General features: G+C 44.0%; 1 protein-coding gene across 2 annotated transcripts in view; it reads left to right on the top strand.

Moving 5' to 3' along the window:
* The window catches only part of FGD3 (FYVE, RhoGEF and PH domain containing 3), a 183,338-nt gene that overhangs the window by 106,802 nt on the left and 57,054 nt on the right, over window positions 1-19,482 (top strand). For both annotated transcript variants that reach the window (XM_030569614.1, XM_030569613.1), the window contains exons 4-5: window positions 589-1,186; window positions 18,626-18,715. In XM_030569614.1, the coding sequence (XP_030425474.1) occupies window positions 589-1,186; window positions 18,626-18,715 (688 nt within the window). The remainder of the gene's footprint in view (window positions 1-588; window positions 1,187-18,625; window positions 18,716-19,482) is intronic.

Genomic DNA, 19,482 nt, shown 5'->3' with positions numbered 1-19,482 from the left:
CAGGCTAATGTGCAAGGTAGTTTCTACAGAAATTGCATTTGTTGAATTTGGTTGGTCAGTTTTACTGTAAAAATGGCTGATCTTGCAAACCCTATTCAGAGGAAATTCCCATTGAAGGCCAGGCCTGCAGGACAGGGTGTGGAGTTTAAAAAAAAAAAAAAAAAGGTTATTTCCAATAATTGTGATATTTAAACTGGTCACATGAATTTTGAAAGTTATGCTTTGATATAGGAAAATACTACATTGCTGTCCCTTTAAAATTTCATCTCTCTTGTAAGGAGATCCCCTGCCCTGAAGGGATAATTCCATTGAAGAACAATGAGTTCCAGTCTTTGAAGGAGGGAAAAAGACACTTCCTCCCTGCAGGACAGGAGGATTTTAAAGGGATAGCAAGTGCCATGGCGTTGTGTGCAACTTTGAATGAGTATTTGTTTCAATCATTCTGACTGGAATTTTCAAAGGTTCAAAGGAGTTAGGGCCCCACTGCCATTGCAACTGAATGGAAACTGGATTCCTAACTCCCTTAAACGCCTTGGAAAATCCCAGTCTCCAATTCAAATGACCAAGGTGCTTCCTCTTCATTTGTAGGCAACCTACCCACGTTCTTCAAAGAAACCAATTAAATTTAACTTTTAAGATGGAACCTGGACTGGACTCTTCCAAACAGCCAAGTTCAAGTGACTGTGAAGTGGTAGCTTCCTGTGCCAGTTCTACAAACGAAAAAAGTGAGCCAGATGAAAATGAGCCAGACGTCCTGTGCAGTGCAGCACTGTCTAATGCAGACATAATGAAAATTAAAGAGCTAAGCATTGGGGAAAACAAAAGCTACGAGGACTGTACTGCTGTGAATGTTAGCAAAGAGCCCTCTGGAGAACTGGAGAGTAAGGACTCAACCTCAGAGCTGAATGGTAATGGTAAAATTCCCAACAGAGACAGTGGAATTGACAGCCCTTCTTGTAGCGTGGCGGGAGAGACTTTCCCAAATGAAGAAGGCACAGACCAGAAGAAGTCCACTGCCTCTGGGAATCCAACAGAGATGGAAACTGACAGCAAGGGTAGCAAGTCTTCACCTGTAGAGCAGAAGAGAGACTCAACCCAGGATGAAGACAGTGATCTAGATGAGGGAAGTAGCGAGGAACAAGAGACAGCAGAAGTGCCAAAGTTAGATGATTTAGACGTAAACAAGGTAAGATACTTATTTGTTCATCACTTTCAAACCTTAAGCCCTGATTCTGCAACTGGCCTTGTGCTGGGGAGACACCGTTGCATCCATATTCACGCATTTTAAATCCAGAAGGGCCATTATGATCATGTAATCTGTTGCTGTGTATACCACAGGTTATACACAGAGTTAGAGTATCTCTTTTAGAAAGACCTCCAGTCTTGATTATCACTTGGCTTCAAGTGGTGGAGAATCCACCACATCTGTTGGTAAGTTGTTCCAGTTGCGCTCAAATTGCACTCAAAGCTAAAAATGTGCACCTTAGTTCTGGTTTGAATTTGTCTAGCTTCAGCTGTTGGATCCTTGGGTGCAGGAGTCTACCTGTGTGAAGCTCCTGGCAGGATTGGAGTCTCACATATTCATATTTGAAATCATAGCCTTATGGAAGTACTTGCATGTCATTTGAAGCCTTTGTTGTGTTTTTTATAAAGGAATTTATGCCTTTTTCTCTTTTATATACTGTGGGTGGAAAAGTTTCTTATTAAGGCTGGGGTCTCTGTAAATTACATTGTTTCAAGTCAGTAATATATTTGAATACAGTGTGCAAAAGGTCCAGTCCTGGAGCAGTATTACGTAACTTACGACAAGCAAGGAGCAAAACTGGTTCACTGTTCAAGCAATTCTTTGCACCTAGAAGACAACATCCTGAAATACAGAGTACTGTAGCTCTCAGCTGCAGCAATATACATAGCAGTCTTTAATTTTATATTAAAGGAATATGTAATTAACTATTTACTAGGGCTGTCATGCAATTAAAAAATTTAATCGTGATTAATTGTGCAATTAAAAAAATTAATGGTGATTAATCGTGCTGTTAAACAATAATAGAATTAGTGTGAGTGAGAGGAGAATCAGATCCCTGGATCCAGGAACATTTACAGGCCTCCACTTCCAAAGGAAAATATAGCAACCCAAGTGAATCTTGTGGTTATGGGCTCAGAACTTGTTAATAATATTTGTAAATCCACACGCATCAAACACAGTGTTCTAGTTACTAATTCAGTGTTACTAGTATGAGTCATGTCAGAAGGAAGGACAAAAACATTGATTTTGGTGTCACTGAGAACATTAACTTCAGAGAAATAGCTGACATGAAGGCAAAACTTGAAAGTTTATTCTGGCAAATGCTGCTTCTCAAAGTGAAGGTTGTTTACATTTTCCAAGCAGCATGATGAATGAATACACAGTCCATTCTACTGTCAAACAAAACTTTCCTACATAATTGTGATAGTTTATATTTATGCAGCTAGAATTTTTGATCTGGGGAATCCTAAAGCGCATTATAGGCTTAACCAACTGACACTAAAATGTAACTGTCTAAAAGATGGCTTCACCAACTATATAAGTTCACCAGCCCTGAGTTGGAGAGCAGCAAACATTCAGCAATGCTCCAACTTCAGAACGAATACTGAGAGAAAAGAATAACTGACAGATAGTGGAACCCTGAGCAATAACTAATGTGGGTTTGATAAACAACAGCTACTTGGAATAACCTGATTGACCAATGATGTAGTTCTGTCAAAAGAACAATGAGGGTAAAGCAGCAAAGGAGATATATTTGGATTTGTCTCTCTGTGCATTTTCTGTAGTTCACAGAAACTGCAGAGACCATGAGAACCATGAACCTGACACAGATTTTTATACCAACTGCACTGGACAATGAAGTAAGAATATAAGGAGTCGTACAGGAATTAGGGTATGGAGGCTTGAGAAGCTGAATCAGGGGGCTGTCTGGGCACCCAGGAGGGCTTCAGGATCTGCTTAAGGCCAAAGGAAATCTGCAGAGGACTCTGCATGGACTCTGAGTGAGGGCTAGAGGGAAAGCCCTTTGGAACGGAGTGGTGCAGGATTCATCAGAAACTGCTGGGGAAGGATTCAGAGAAAGGGACATATGGTGAAGCTCTTCAGGTGTGTGGGTCCCCAGACCTATAGAAGTGAGCTCCCCTTTCCTCTCTGGCATGTGATATCTACTCATTTTTCTAGCTTGCTTCCAAGCAGGCCTTCTAAACTTCATAAAACTGTTTGCAGTTTTTAGTAGTCTTCAGGAACCAATCATTTATAAAGTGTGCATTCAAGTCTGCCAGTACTGTGGGCTTCTGTAAGATTTATAAAAAATTCACACATGCAGACTTTATAAAATCTTCATTAGGCCCAGTTCTGATCAGGATTTAGAGCAAGTCTTGGGGACTTCAGAAGAACTGCGCTGTGGCAAACCCGAGAAGAGGAATGGGGGACAGTGGTTTTCAACCCGGGGTCTGAGGCCCCCTGGGAGGCCACGAGCAGGTTTCAGGGGGTCAGCCAAGCATGGCCAGTGTTAAACTCGCTAGGGCTCAGGGCAGAAAGCTGACGCCCAGCTACTCAGGACTGCAGCCTGGGGCCCTGAGCTCCAGCACCCAGGGCTAAAGCCGTAGCCTGTGCAACTTAGCTTTGTGGTGCCCCCTGTGGCATGGGACCCTAGGCAATTGCCCCGCTTCCTACCCCTTAATGCTGGCCCTGGCTTTTACGTGGAGAAAAACAGTTGTGGTACAGGTGGGCCATGGAGTTGTTATAGCATGTTGGGGGTGGGGTCTCAGAAAAAGATTGAGATACCCTGGTATGGAGTCTGAGAAAGCCTGGGAGTGGAGGGGAGATACTATGTGAAAGTCAGCTGAGAAGCTGGGTATCTAATGAGAGCTTCAGCAACCATAGGTGAAATTCTATGGGGAATCTGAGCTACGAGTGGGTCACTTGAGCTGGGGGAGTTTGTCATACTTCCAGGGAACCTATCTGACTCTCTTGGCACACCACAAAGTCTGCAGAATCCTGGCTGGCCATTTGCTGTTGACTTACTTCAAAATTATGTCTTTACCTGCCTCATAATTGGTCCTGTGCACTAAATCTCCTGTGGAGTTTCTGGATCAAACTTTTTCTGAGATAAATCATGACTAAAAAGGACTTATTTGTGTTTTCTAAATTACACAGATCTTTTTCTTTTTCTAAGTCTCAGTCTCAAAAATGGCTGGCCTGAATTGCTAAACACTAGGCCAAAAGACCATGCAGGATCAAATAAGAACAGTTGTCTGAGTATGGGAAGGGCCTGGAAATTGGACAGCATCAACAAGAAAAGTGAAAGAGTTCTTGAGCACACAAACATCTCTGTAGTGCTGCAAATGTCCTTGCTCCCGTAGAGCACTCTGGACTCTAATCCTACTAGCAGGGCTTTCTGAATCAAACATGGGCTGCTGCTTGTTGTTTATTTGTACTGAAGTGTAGTGCTTAAGAGCCCCAACCACCGACAGGACCCCTTTTTGCGAGATGCTGTACAAATACAGAACAAAAAGAGGGTCCTTGTCCCAAGGAGCTTACAGTCTAATCTATTGGTGATAGCAGCAGCAGGCTGGTCGATACGATGATGATGTGTGTAGTATAAGAATCTAGACAAGATACCTTTATACTAACCGTATGACTGTGCTCCAATAATTTTTGGTTTTCACGTAGGTGATCCTTTACTAAGACTCAGTTTTGGAAATATTGTATTTCTTTGGTCTCCGGTGATAAACCTTCATAGCTCTGTCACTTAATTCCAACACTAGAACTAAAAATGCTACAGCATCAGATTGCAGAAGGGCTTGGATGTCTCGGGGATTGAAACCTTCCCCTGCAGTCCACTGGTTCAAATCGCATTGGTAGTAGCAGAAAGTTGTTACAGTCTGAGTGCTGTTCAGTGGTCTTTGTGAACTGACATGGTTGTTCAGTCCATCTCCCAGTGGATGTGTGTCACTTTTGCAAAATCCCCACAACATCAGGAGATGTGAATCAGGCACGTTTCTCACTAGCCCTGCAGTCACCAACACATTTTGTTTTCCAATTTAAAGTTTCTTTGAAGACTAAATTCAGCTAGTTGAAGACAAAATTCAGCTTGTTAAACCTCAGGTTGCCAAACAGAAAAGGGAGATCTATGCAGGTACTGTTTCTATTGTGGACAGAAGGCTCACCAGATGTAAAATGTTATAAAGCTAATAATGGACCCAGTCTCAGTCCTACTGTATGTATTCAAGTCAGACTGGACTCCCAGGAAAATTTTTCTTTGTAAGGATTGCAGGCCCAAACCAGATTTATCCCTTGTGTAATTGCAATGGGATGTATTTGGTTCATTTTAAAGATGTACCTTACTGGCACACCAACATTTTATAAGATATTTGAGTTCCAGGGTGTAGCATTTATAATAATACACCTTGCTCCTCTTAGATCATTTATGCAATGTATATGTAAAGTTTTCATTGTGAGTTTTAAATAACATAAACCATGTATTTGAAGTAAAGCTAATTGTTACTTTGCTTGGTGCTTTGAGTAGGTTAGGGAATCTGTAAATAGAGACTTCTCTTTGCAATTTAAATGAGAAGCTCTTGAGGGGAAGTAATTATCCCTATCACCAGGATTTCCATATTACATTTCCACCTCCCTTCCGCCTCCTTGATTCTGCTCACTTTGACTGTTATGGTTGTTGGGCGCTATGGAATGAACTGGGGAAAGCCCAGAGCATGCTCATTGCCTTACCTGACACCCTTGTGGGGAGGAGAGCTGGGAAGATTTCTTAGGCGATACTGTCTCAATTGACTGTTCCATTACTGCTCATTCTGGAGCTGTCGGCTGGAGAAAGGTAGGGCCCAGTTAGGCTGAAAGTTTATATCACTCTCCCCAAAGCCGGTTATTGTGTGGAAGGGAGGTTTGCCTTGAAATTAAAAAGCTCCTGCACAGTTATAAGGGAACAAGGAAACAGCAATCACCACCAGACTTTGAGATTGGGGGCAGAGAGAGTGCATCCTCTCTGTCTGAAAAGGACTTTTTAGGAAAAAAATCATGCCAGGTGTTGGATCTGTTTCTTCCTGCTTTTTCTCTGCACACACTCTCACACCCATACAAGCGCCCCAGTCTTTGCAGCCACTCAGCAGGGGTAACTAGTAACTGTAGTAACATCCATGTCTCTGGAAAGCTTTGTATCTAGGGGTATATCTACACTACGGAATTATTTCGATTTTACATAAACCAGTTTTGTAAAATAGATTGTATAAAGTCGAGTGCATGCGGCCACACTAAGCACATTAATTAGGTGGTGTGCGTCCATGTACCAAGGCTAGTGTCAATTTCCGGAGCATTGCACTGTGGGTAGCTATCCTGTAGCTATCCCATAGTTCCCGCAGTCTCCCTTGCCCATTGGAATTCTGGGTTGAGATCCCAATGCATGATGGTGCAAAAACAGTGTCGTGGGTAATTCTGGGTAAATGTCGTCACTCATTCCTTCCTCCGTGAAAGCAACGGCAGACAATCATTTTGCACCCTTTTTCCCTGGATTGCCCTGGCAGACGCCATAGTATGGCAACCACGGAGCCCATTTTGCCTTTTGTCACTGTCACCGTATGTGTACTGGATGCCGCTGGCAGAGGCGGTACTGCAGCACTACACAGCAGCATTCATTTGCCATTGCAAGATAGCAGAGACGGTTATCAGTCATTCTGTACCGTCTGCCATGCCATTATAAATTGGCGATGAGATGACAGTTATCAGTCATTCTGTACCGTCTGCTGCTGTCATGGGTGCTCCTGGCTGACCTTCGCTGAGGTTGGCCAAGGGCACAAAGACAAAAATGGGAGTGACTCCCCAGATCATTCCCTCCTTTATGTTATATCTAAAAATAGAGTCAATTCTGCCTAGAATATGGGGCAAGAGTACTAGAGAACCAGAGAGCACAGCCGCTCCGTGTCAGATCCCACCGAAATGATGAGCTGCATGCCATTCTAGGGGGTGCCCCTGCAACAACCCCACCCATTGTTTCCCTTCTCCCCCAATCCTCCTGGGCTACCATTGCAGTGTCCCCTTCCATTTGTGTGATGAGGTAATAAAGAATGCAGGAATAAGAAACACTGACTTTTTAGTGAGAAAAAATGAGGGGGAGGCAGCCTCCAGCTGCTATGATAGCCCAGGCAGGACATTAAACGGTGGGGGGGAGAGGAGCCCAGCATCCCGCTGCTATGGTAGTCCAAGCAGTACAGAATCTTTTCTTTAGACATGAAAGGAGGGGGAGCTGATGGAGCTCAACCCCCAGTTACTATGATGAAGACAGTTATCAGCCGTTCTGTACCATCTGCCGGGAATGACCGGGAGTCATTCCTATTTTTACCCAGGCACCCCCGGCCGACCTCACCTGAGGCCAGCCAGGAGCACTCACAGGATGATGACGAGGACGGTTACCAGTCCTTCTGCACTGTACCATCTGCCACCGGGGAAGGGAGGGGAGAGGATGCTCCTGTTCAGTACCGCAGCACCCCGTCTACCAGCAGCATGCAGTAGACATGGGGTGACAGTGAAAAAAGTCAAGAAATGATTTTTTTCCCTTTTCTTTCACGGGGGGGTGGGGCGTAAATTGACGAGATATACCCTGAACCACCCCAGACAATGTGTTTGACCCTACAGGCATTGGGAGCTCAGCCAAGAATGCAAATGCTTTAGGGAAACTGCAGGGACTGTGGGATAGCTGGAGTCCTCGGTACTCCCTCCCTCCCTCCCTCCATGAGTGTCCATTTGACTCTTTAGCTTTCCGTTACGCTTGTCACATAGCACTGTGCTGTGGACTCTGTATCATAGCCTGGAGATTTTTTTCAAATGCTTTCTCATTTCATCTTCTGTAATGGAGCTCAGCTAGAACAGATTTGTCTCCCCATACAGCGATCAGATCCAGTATCTCCCGTACGGTCCATGCTGGAGCTCTTTTTGGATTTGGGATTGCATAGCCACCCGTGCTGATCAGAGCCCCACGCTGGCCAAACAGGAAATGAAATTCAAAAGTTCACAGGGCTTTTCCTGTCTTACCTGGCCAGTGCATCTGAGTTCAGGTTGCTTTCCAGAGCGGTCACAATGGTGCACTGTGGGATACTGCCCGGAGGCCAATACCACCAGTTTGCGGCCACACTAACACTAATCCGACATGGCAAATACCAATTTCAGTGCTACTCCTCTTGTCGGGGAGGAGTACAGAAACCGGTTTAAAGAGCCCTTTATATCAATATAAAGGGCCTTGTTGTGTGGACGGGTGCAGGATTAAATCGGTTTAACGCTGCTAAATTTGGTTTAAATGCGTAGTGTAGACCAAGCCTTGTAGTCAGAACAGGGTGCATAGTATTTACAGCTGCAGGTTGGTTTAATAATGACTTGATGATTCCCAGTCCACCAAGTTAAGTGGAGCTCGTTAATAATTGCTGATCTCCTCTCCCGCACTGTACTTTCTGTTCTCCTCCCCCCCTCCCAAAAACAAAAAAAAAACCCAACCCTTTTGAATCAATAAACCTTCACTGGTGAAGTGCTATTCCCTACTGTGAGGCTTGTATTGTTCTCTTTAGACTAGTTTTAAAATTCCTATGTCATGTAGCTTCCCTTTGGAGTCTAACACATCTCGCTATCAGCACACAATTATTGGAATATATTTCTTGAGTAATTAGGATTTTTATCTATCTTTTGTCAAAATGAAAATGGACAAGGGGAGCTTATCCGTTTTGATAATGTCTCAGAAAATGTCAGCAGTGCAGAAACTGAGACGTTAGCCTTAATATACTTGCAAGAGAGGGAATTAAATGAAAGTAGGATTGGAGCCACTATCATGTTCTGTAGATTGTTAATGTCAGGATTTTTGGTGGAACTACTGCTTACCATGGACTGAGTAATACTTTTGAAAGAGAGAACATTTTTTCATGTCTTTTTATTTAAATGTTTGCAGTAAAAGGAAAAATAAGTAGAGAAACTCCCTTCCACCCCCATTGTCTATCACTGTACTATTTGAGTGCCTTTCACATTAAAAACGATAGCAATAGCAAAGCCTATAGGGGACTTCATGGAGTCTCTAGCTGATCACCTCTTGTGGGTGAAAACTCTGTTTGGTATAGTGATTTGGGTTTTTTTGTTTTTTTTATTTATTTGTTTTTCAGTTTTTGTTGGAGGGTGTCTTTGGATAGAAAGGGGTGTCAGTGTTGTGTTATTACTATGGTATTTGCAGTGTTGTTGTTGCTGTGTTCCCAGAGTATGAGACACAAGCTTGTCTCCTTCACCAGCTGAAGTTGGTCTAATAAAAGATATTACCTCACCTACTTTGTCATTACAGTTGTGGAAAGATGCTGTCAACTAGGAAGGTTTTGCAATGTTTCCTAAAGATGCTCATGCTCTAGATATGGGGTCGGCAACCTACGGCACAGATGCCACCTTTGGCACACAAGCCGATTTTGCCCGACACGTGGCTGCCAGCCGGGGTCCCGGATGCCGGCCCCACTCAGCCTGCTGCCGGCTGAATGAACGGAATCCCAGGCTGGCAGGAGGCTGAGTGGGGTTGATGGCCGGGACCCCAGACCGGTAGCAGGCGCGCCCCCTGGTTCCTCCCTCACTGTGCTCGGGTTCCGTGGCTCCCAGGAGTGTGAGCTGCCAGGGCGCGGGGCCCTGAGCCTGCTGCGGGATGGGTGGCGGCTCACATTTCCGGGAGCCGCAGAGCCCGAGTGTGGCAAGGGGGTAAGCCGGGGGGCACATGGGGACCATCGCCCACATGCATCCACTACAGGAGCCCCCCCGGGGGGGAGCACCGTGCAGCAGCCTGGGCAGGCAGGCCCCCCGGCTCCTCCCTCATCGTGCTCAGGTTCTGCGGCTCCCGGAAGTGTGAGCCGCCGCTGCTGCTACCCCTCCTGCTGCTCCGCGCCTCCCGCTGCCTCAGCACTCCACGTGGAGCCAGCATCTGACCGGCATGGGCATGCTAAGGGGAGTCCTGGGGCGGAGTCAGGGAGCAGGGGGAAGGTTGGATGGGTCGGGAGTTCTGGGGGTCCTGTCAGGGGGCAGGGAGCGGTTGAATGGGGTGTGGGAGTGCTGGGGGTCTGTCTGGGGGTGGGGGTGTGGAAAGGGTTGGGGCAGTCAGGGAACAGATGGGGGTAGGGTCCGGGGGGGCAGTTAGGGGCAAGGGTCCCAGGAGGGGGCAGTCAGGGGACAGGGGGTTGGGGATTCTGACCGGGACAATTGGGGTGGGAAGTGGGAGGAGTGGATGGGGGCAGGGCTAGGACAGGGCTCTCCCCTCTTTTTTGATTGTTGAAATATGGTAACCCTAGGCGAGGGGGGAGCTGGGGGGCACATGGGAGCTGGTGCCCGCACACATCCACTGCAGCTTGCAGGAGCCCTGGGAGGGCACTGGGCCGCAGTCTGGGCAGGAGGGGTGGGAGGCGCAGCTGCTCCCCGCTAGCGGCGCCTCCTCCTTTGCAGGGCTGCTGCCCCCCTGCACCACACCGGCTTCTCCGTGGCTGGGGCTCACTGCTGCCACAAGCAGGATGCTCTGGCTCTCTGGTGCCTCCAGAAGGCAGCTCCTCCCTGCCGAGCTGCTGCAGTGGCCCAAGCCCGGGAAAGCCAGTGAGTGTACTTGAGTCGGGGGCCACCTGGGTGGGGAAGGCTTGCAGGGGGGGCTGTGCACCCTCCAGGGGAGTTCAGGGGGCGGGGAGGGGGGAACCTGGTCTGGGGAGCGGCCCCTGGGCAGGCTGGCCCCTGGGGTCTATAAAGGCTCATTCAGATTTGCTCCCTCAGTGAACCAATGTGCGGGGTATAGGGGGAGGTGGAAGTTTCGCCTAGGGTACAAAATATCCTTGCACCGGCCCTGGCCCAGGGGATGCGTGCACCCTACGTTAAGAACCACTGCACTAAACTGATACGATCTGCATTTTAATTACATTTTAAATGAAGCTTCTTAAACATTTTTTTATAGTTTGTTTACTTTACATACAACAATAGTTTATAGACTTAGAGAGAGAGACCTTCTAAAAATGTTAAAATATATGACTGGCATGCAAAATCTTACATTAGAGTGAATAAATGAAGACTCGGCACAGCACTTCTGAAAGGTTGCCGACCCCTGCTCTAGAGTTGTCTAAATTCCTCTGGAAGTTCATTCCATAGCTGGATCCCCTCATTGTCCCTAGCTCTCACGTACTTCATCCTGGGTTGTGTGATCTGCACTGTCTCAGGGCAGCACAACTGTCTTGGTACACCTCTACCTTGATATAACGCCACCCAATCTAACACGAATTTGGATATAACGCAGTAAAGCAGTGCTCCGGGGGAGAGCGGGGGCGCGGGGCTGCACACTCTGGTGGATCAAAGCAAGTTCAATGTAACACAGTTTCATCTATAACGCAGTAAGATTTTTTGGCTCCCAAGGACAGCGTTATATCGAGGTAGAAGTATAGTTCATAGATCGTAATTAGGGCTATAATGTAGTTGGGGATTGATCTATTTATTCCATTGAAAATTAGAATCAAGACCATAAACAGCCATCAGAACTTGACAAGGTGCCTCTGTTTGGGCTTGACTATGGATATGATATGCTCACAATGGCTTAAACTGGGGAGGACATCACAGGGAATATACTATAGGATTAGAGAGAAGGGTGATCCAGTGGTTAGGGTGCAAACCTGGAACTTGGGAAACCGATATTCAATTCCGTGCTTTGTGACTGATGTCCTATGTGACCTTTGTCATCACTTTGCATCTCTTTGCCACAGTTCTGCATCTGTAAAATGGAGATGATAATATCTCTCTTCCTCACAAGGGCATTATGAGGATAAATACATTAAAGATTTGAGGTACTCAGATACTTATATGCCCCCTACCCTATACTGTATTAGATATAGGTATTAGGTACAGGTCCTGCTGTGGCTATGTATCTATACAATAGATTTCTTACAAAGAGGCCAAAAAACCCATGCCTCAATTTTAAAGAAAGATCTTTCTGTTCTCTTGCTATTTTCTATTCCCAACACCACTTAGTGCCAGTAATACCTCTTGGGGAGGAGAGACGCAGAAGTATAGGCTGTAACTGTGTGTGGGGATTGACTCCTATTTCATCCTGGATTATGGGTGCAACAAAATGGGTTTATTCAAGGGAATTGGCCATACTGAATCTCATTGCTCCATCAAGTCCAGTGTTCTGCTACTGGCTGTGACAAGTATCTGAATAGAACTCTTCATATTTGTTGTCTATATAATTTATTGAAAGTTCATTCTGTCTCAAGGCTGAAGAACTAGACTGCCTACATATAAGTGGAGTTTCAGTTCCAATTTTGTGGCATAATTTATCTGTTGGGAAACTTGACCTGGATTTCTGGGTCAGACTATTGGTCAGATTATCTCTGTGTGTTCCAAATAACGTTTTTTTTGCTTTAAAGAGGATGTGAAATCATTGTTTGCTTCCTGATTCAACCTTTAAAGTCGCACCATTCTAAAGGTTGAAACAGGTTTCTTAATTTATTTCTTTAGTGGTTTATGTGCAATGGAGTGTTGCCTCTTTGTTTCCTAAGTCAGTGACATTTAAAGGCCACAGATATATCCACTTAATTTTCCCTAAAGTGCGCAGCTGTTTTGTCAGTCTTTTTGTCTTAATTGTGATTAAGAAACAATGGATTTCTTATCTGATCACAATCAATTTATTGGCAACCCCTGGGATAGTGAGGCATCCAGTCTACAAGGAAGTTTATTTAATAGCCTAGGAAATAGATAGCCTTTCACTACCGTTTTCAATTTTTTTTTTTTAATGGGAAGTTAACAATCATTTGCCAGAAAAGTTTCTGATTTTAAAAAGAGCATGATCATATTTGACTTTGGATTACTTTTCACATAAGATGTACCTTGCTAGTCTGTCTGTTTGTCAAGATTCAAGACACACCCATCTTATAATAAATTGGCAATATTAGCGGCATATACCTGTTGACGTAACCTACAGCTCTACATAGTCTATGAGGAGTTAGTGCCTTGTGTCACTTAAACAGTGATTTTCCCCAGATTTAAAGTCATAGCTTGGATTTGAGCTGTTATTTCGTTGTGATATACATTCTTAACATGATCACTGCTCTAATGAGCACCTCCGCAAGTGTATGTGCTTTCTGGGAGAGAGAACCCATGTGAAATTATGGGTGATTGTTCATCTGACCCCACTCTTCTTGTGTTCCCTCCCACTTCTATACAATATGCATATGAGGCAGAATGCCCCCCATTTGCCTCTATGGGTGGGGGAGCTTGATAGGGCTGTCTATGAAGGGGAACAGTCCCGACAGTGAGGAAGGGGACATTCGATGAAGGACACCAAGCTCCCCCCCACCCCGCACTTACGAGTCTCTGGGACCCGCTGGCCAGCTGGGAGGGAGAGGTGCTGACTGGCCAGCATTCCACAGCTCCTAGGATTTAACCTGGAGTAGGGGTCATGTCTAGCTTCTCTCGGCTCCATTCCAGCAGCAAAGAATTACTCACCACTCCCCTGCTTCCCTCTTGGTCTAGGGCAGAAGCAATCTGCACCCTCCCATATGTTGGTATAGTTTACTTCCCTTTTGGCTCTGGCTCAGCTGCACTATCTCTTGCACTGGAGGGAAGGTGGGGTTTTGCAGAGCCTTGGCTATACCCACTAACCCTCTCCTGTTTCCCCCACTCCACCCACTTCTGCAGGAGGAGTAGCAGTGTAGCAGTGGCTGCTCTTCCTAATGTGTGTGCACTTCACTCTCCTGAGTAGGTGCATAGCAGGGCACTTGATTGAGCTCTGAGTACGTGCAGTGCACACTTACGGCAGGCAAGCTGTCCAACTAGGCTTTGTGTGTGTAATTACCCATTTGCCTCTGTGACTGTGATAACTGTTCACACAGTTTCAGAGATCCCTCTGCATATGCGTGAACCTGGGCCTCTACTTTAGGAACTTTTGGTCCAGTGTTTTTGCAAAAGTAGAATTTGCCCCATTTTTATTGTTGGAGAATAACTATGGCCACGTATGTGTTGTGGTTGGGAAGAAGTAATTGGACTGCTTGAAAAGGAACGAATGACCATAGTGCAATCATTACTTTAAACACACTGTAATAAGCTTCCCATGTCTGCAAAATAAACGCCTACTGCTTCCCCTTTTCTTGTCCTTCTGCTCATTCAGCCAGCATAATACTTAAACCACTTCAGAATATTTTTAACAACTGTAATATACAATGTAGTTATACTGACTAATCATCCAGCAAGAATATAAGGAAGAACAGAAATAGAGCGTATTTATAATGCATGTGTATACCCAGTAGGGAAACATATTTTACAACTTCCTGAAAATTATACTCGTGTTATCTGTACAGTATGTGCTTATTAGTAAAGCTAACTTCACTGGTGCCCATTGTACATTATCAAGAATGTATTTATACATAGTCTGGAGTTTAAGTTTACAGGTATCTTTAGTCATTTATGCTAAATAAATAAAATAATCTGGCCATTACTCCCAAGAGTAAAAGTTTATGTTTCAATGCTGAGTTTATGCTTGGTTAAGCCTTGGAACCTTAATCTTTTTGACATAATGCTGAACTCAAAGATATGGCTGGATGACAACATTATAATCAGCTAGTGATTTCGTTCCACATATCAATAGTGGTACTTATACAGCTCTTTCCATCCAGAAGATCTCAAAGCACTTTCCAGAAATGGGCAAACATCACTTTCTCCATTTTATATATAGCAATGAGAGATTAAGTGACTTTCCCATGAAGATACACATGCACTAGGGTCTCCCTCACACCACAGAAAGGACAGGCTTCAGGGTTGGGAGTGAACCACGCCAGGTACACACCCGTGCTCATGACTCCATGGCAGAGCTGCCAGATGATATTCCCGGCTGGCTGCAAAACTAGGGTAGAATACAAGCTTGCCCACCAGGGGTTCCCCACCCTCCACAGCTGGTAATAGGTCCTTCCACTTGGTGTCCGGGTGGGATGTGAGGGTGGGGAAATGAAGTGTATGAAGCATGAGCGTGTACAGTTGTTCTCTCGGCGCGGTTGGGAAACAAACCGGATGCAGAGCACACAGCTGGGTCATGGTAGGAGGTGGAGGGGCCTGGGTGGGCTCAAGGGGCAGGGGCTCAATGGAAAGGTCCGGAGGGCCTGGGGTAAGGGCTGGGCGGGGAGCACTCTCTTGCAGGACTCGCTCAAGGTCTACCCAAGAAGTGGACAGTAAGGCAGCCTCAACCTCGTGAAGTACATGCCAGGAGGGCCAAAGGTGTGGAGAGCCCCATGTGCCAACCTAGCCAATAGAAGGCAGGTATATTAGCCCCAGGGTAAGCAAGTTCCTTTTCCCCTGGTAATTGAACTGGGGTTACGTCACGTTTATTAGGACACCTGGGGCCAATCAAGGGCCTGTCAGAACCTGTTAAAAGCCTCCCCTCCAGTCAGTTCGGTGCGCATAATAAGAGCGTTGGGGAGCAGGCATGCTACTGGAGAGCCAAACAGTGCAGACACTGACAGATGCCAAAGACAGACCTCACAGGTACAGAGGTGAAGAGCAGGGGAAACCCTGCCCAACAGGGTGTACAGCCCTTCGAGGCCCCAGAGGTTTGGGGAGAAGAGACTCCGTCAGAGGGAAGAGACTGAACTGGGCACCTGGCCTACTGCCGCTACACTTGGAGGAGTTACCGGAAACTAAGAGGCTCCCCTCCCCTGTCAAGGAGCCCAGGAGAAACCCCTGCCCAGACAATGTGGGGGCAGTAAACCCAGGAGTGTGGGGAAATTCCCAGTGTATAGCAAATCTGTGGTATGGTTTGGAAGAGAACCTGGGTTTCCTGATCCACAGACCTGTGTTCTAACCATTACACATGCTGCCTCCCAAAGCATGTGTTTTCTGGCTCACTCTTTTTCACCAACATTTGTTGTCTAACTCATATTGGGTTAAAACCTTCTTGCTTTACTCAAGTAAAGAGGCTTACTGACTTCAGTTGGATTATTTGCATACATGAGTAAACCGAGCAAGAGGTAGCCTATAATGTCTTCATCCATATGGCAGTTTTGCTTTGTGTTAATTTTACCTTTATAAAATGTAAAGCCTGGAAGTTTCATGCTTTTTTTGCCCTAGTATCTTTAGGGCCAGATTCTGTAACCTTACTCACGTTGATCAGTGCTTTACTCCAAGAATACTAATCACAGAGTTAAGTATGGCTCAATCTTGGTATTCAAACTACGGAAGGCTGCAAGAATAGGACTGGCTATAACAATTAAATTACTTTGTTATAGGTTATGCCAGTGAGAAAATTACCAACCAAGCATTCATTTAAAATGTGCAAGGTGACTATAAAGGGAAATGATTGAAAAATACAGCCACTTAAATGCCCATATCTCTGCCACCACCAGGAGTTGCTGCTGTAGTGTAATATCACTTTAAAGCATTAGGTCCAGTTTGAGCTAAAATTAGCTTTATCCATTGTTTGGTATTTAAATAGATGTCAACATATTTTTTGGAAATGTAAACTGAGTTACAGACCGTGAGGCCCAGGACATTAAAAGTAACTGTGTGCTATATGAAGCTTTACTTTTGAGAAGTAATATATTTGGTTGCAACAAATTATTTTCAAGTTTTGAATTCAAACAACTGAAAAGATAGCTTTAGCGGCTGGCATGGTGGTCAAGTTAAAGCAGGTTAAACTTCTTGCCTTTCACCTAGAAACTCCTCCATTTTCAGCAAAATTGGCAAGTAACTAACTTTCTCCCCATGAAGAGATCCATCCATTCCTAACAATTTGAATGACCAAAGAGATACCTTGGTATCAAGGAATATATGTTTTTTTATTTCCCCTTTGAAAGTTCAAAGGTTATGAAAGCAGTGATGTCCCATCATTTACTATAAATAGTAGGCACAGCGATCAGTACTTATTCTGTGTAGAGCCAGGTAGGACACAATGCAACACATTTAAAATGATACATTATTTCAGTTTTCTTTACAGGCTGTGATTTTAATATTGGGAGGGTTGGAATAAGAGCTTATTTCACAGGACAGCTATATCATAAATTATCCTATTGCACACAGCAAGCTTCAGTGCACAGTACATAGGAACTGAGGAATTGCATCAGAGTAAGATGAAAGAAACATCTTTGTAGAACAGTCATGGAAATGGATTCCTGTCCTCTATCAGTTAGTGGTTGACTTAAGTTCTGAATCGTGCATGTTTTATCCTAGCTAATGTAACTGTAGAGTTCTCATTTATCCATATAAATATCTAATTTCTGAATTCTGCTAAGTTCATGATCTCAATTCTATTTTGTGACAGTGAGTTCCACAGGATAAATTTAAGTGTTTTCCTTTTATAATTTAAATTTGTTGGCTTTAAGTTTCACTGAATGTTCCCTGGTTTTGATTAAAAACAGGAATTAATAGGAATACTTGATTTACCTTCTCTATGCAAAAAGTACCCCTATCATGTCCCCTATTATTTATCTCCTCTCGGAACAGTCCAGTCTTTTCAATATTTCCTCTAACGGAAATCTTTTTATGCTTTTTTTCTCATCTCTGTGCCATTGCCCAGTCATTGAGGTCTCTGGAGTTTCTCAGTCTTCTAGCCTGGACTAACCTAAATAATTTATATGTGCATATTTTGCCCTCTTTCTGCTCATCCATTTTTCCAGATTATTAAAAGTTTAATCATTTTAATACTAAATACTAATGCTAATACAGAAACTTCGCAAGTTTCCCTATCTTTGTCTCCTAATTTAAACACCTGTATATTTTCTAATGGGACCACTAGAGAGAAGAGATATTTGTTTGATCATAAGTATACAGTTTGCATTTAAAATCTTGGATGCTACAAATTGTTGATGGATATTAAAGAATTTGTCAAGAGGATAAATGTATTTCAGTCTGCAACATGCTGACTCAGTGAACTTTAAGTACTGAAAGGGCTGAATTTATATACATCTAAGGCTAAACTAAGACAGAAGTGGGGATGTTATAATCAATCTCAAGTGACTGAATTATGTAAAAACCAGGACTGGGGGAAAATAGTTTGGTAGAATGAATAGCACTAGGAATAATGGGATGAAAATAAAAGACAAGGTGAATTTAACCTGAATATCAGAGAGAACTTCCTAATAGCAAGTGGAAGAACCTCTCAAGGGAGATAGTGGAAGCTGCATCCTTATGCATTCAAAACTATATACTGTAGTGTACTCTGGTTTGTAGTCTTAGCTCGTGAATTTAAAAATAGACATCAGATAAAGTAGTGTCTAGCATGTTGGTCACCAGATTAGTGTGCTAATATTTGTAAAGGCCTGAAAACAGAATTTAAAGATTTTCTGTTTTGGGGTATTCTATCATTTGTAGCAAAATACAGAGAACTGAAGTGCTATCACAACCAGCCATCACATGTTAATTAGGTTTTAGACAATAACTTTGAAAACGGGCTAGCAGCAAACAGATCCTTTGATTAGAAATGCTGAGGCAGTTTCTCCCATGGGATGGCTTAATTCATTTCAATAGTTATACCAGGGATGAACTAATATTAGTGAATCTTGGGAAATAGAATGTTTGATGAAAAAAGGGTTTATATTAATTCTTGGATAGCTTCATTTGTAATATTTTTTTCAGTGTACAGAGCCACAAAAGCTGTTCAACATTGCCAGTGAACTGCTTCATACAGAAGAGGCTTATGTTAAAAGATTGCATCTACTGGACCAGGTAATTCTGCTTTGATCAACTTGTGCTTCATTTTCAATCCACAAAACAGATTTCTTCAGATAAATGTGGATGTTGTGATTACTTTGTACATAGTTTAAGACTTTTTCTGTGACATCAGATTATTAGTAAGAAAAAGTAAAATTTAGGTAGACGTTATAGGTAGAGTTGAGAGTTGGCTTGGTAATTTCCTCTTAAAATCATGGCTGAGTCATAGAAAATGTTACTAAAATACAGTCATGATCTTGCCATTTCTTAATAGGTTACTCACTGCAAAACATTTCTTCCTCTCCATCCTCCAGCCCACAGTCCCATTTCTACTTCCTTTTTCTCTGGCTTCCAGTATTCTTAAACTGGCTGGCATTTTCAGCTCGGGCTCCAGATCGACAGCTCTTGTACCATTTACAACTCAGCCTACAGGTATTGCACATACTTTGGTCCCCATTAGAGCGTGCACTGTGCACAAAGTATATTAAGTGTACACAGTAAAGAAGCTGGCTTCCAAAAGCTAAAACTGGTTTTGCTGATGGAAGGATGAGTTCAGCTTACTTGAGACAAGACAGTAGATGTTGGTTGAAGAAAGTGGTGGTGGTGAAGGGCTCTAAACAATCACCTATTTTTTTTTTAAATCCTCTGATCTCTGCTGAGTACCATTAAAACAGACCATAAGGAGTAGGAAAGAATTAACTCAGCTACTAGCACTGTAGGGACCACAAAGAGGAAGCAGTTACTCTCCTGAACAGATCCTGAAAGGAAATCATGGAGACAGT

Source organism: Gopherus evgoodei, chromosome 7, assembly GCF_007399415.2.
Source record: "Gopherus evgoodei ecotype Sinaloan lineage chromosome 7, rGopEvg1_v1.p, whole genome shotgun sequence".
In the NCBI taxonomy this organism is placed as follows: Eukaryota; Metazoa; Chordata; order Testudines; family Testudinidae; genus Gopherus; species Gopherus evgoodei.
This window is presented reverse-complemented; position numbering and strand designations above follow the sequence as displayed.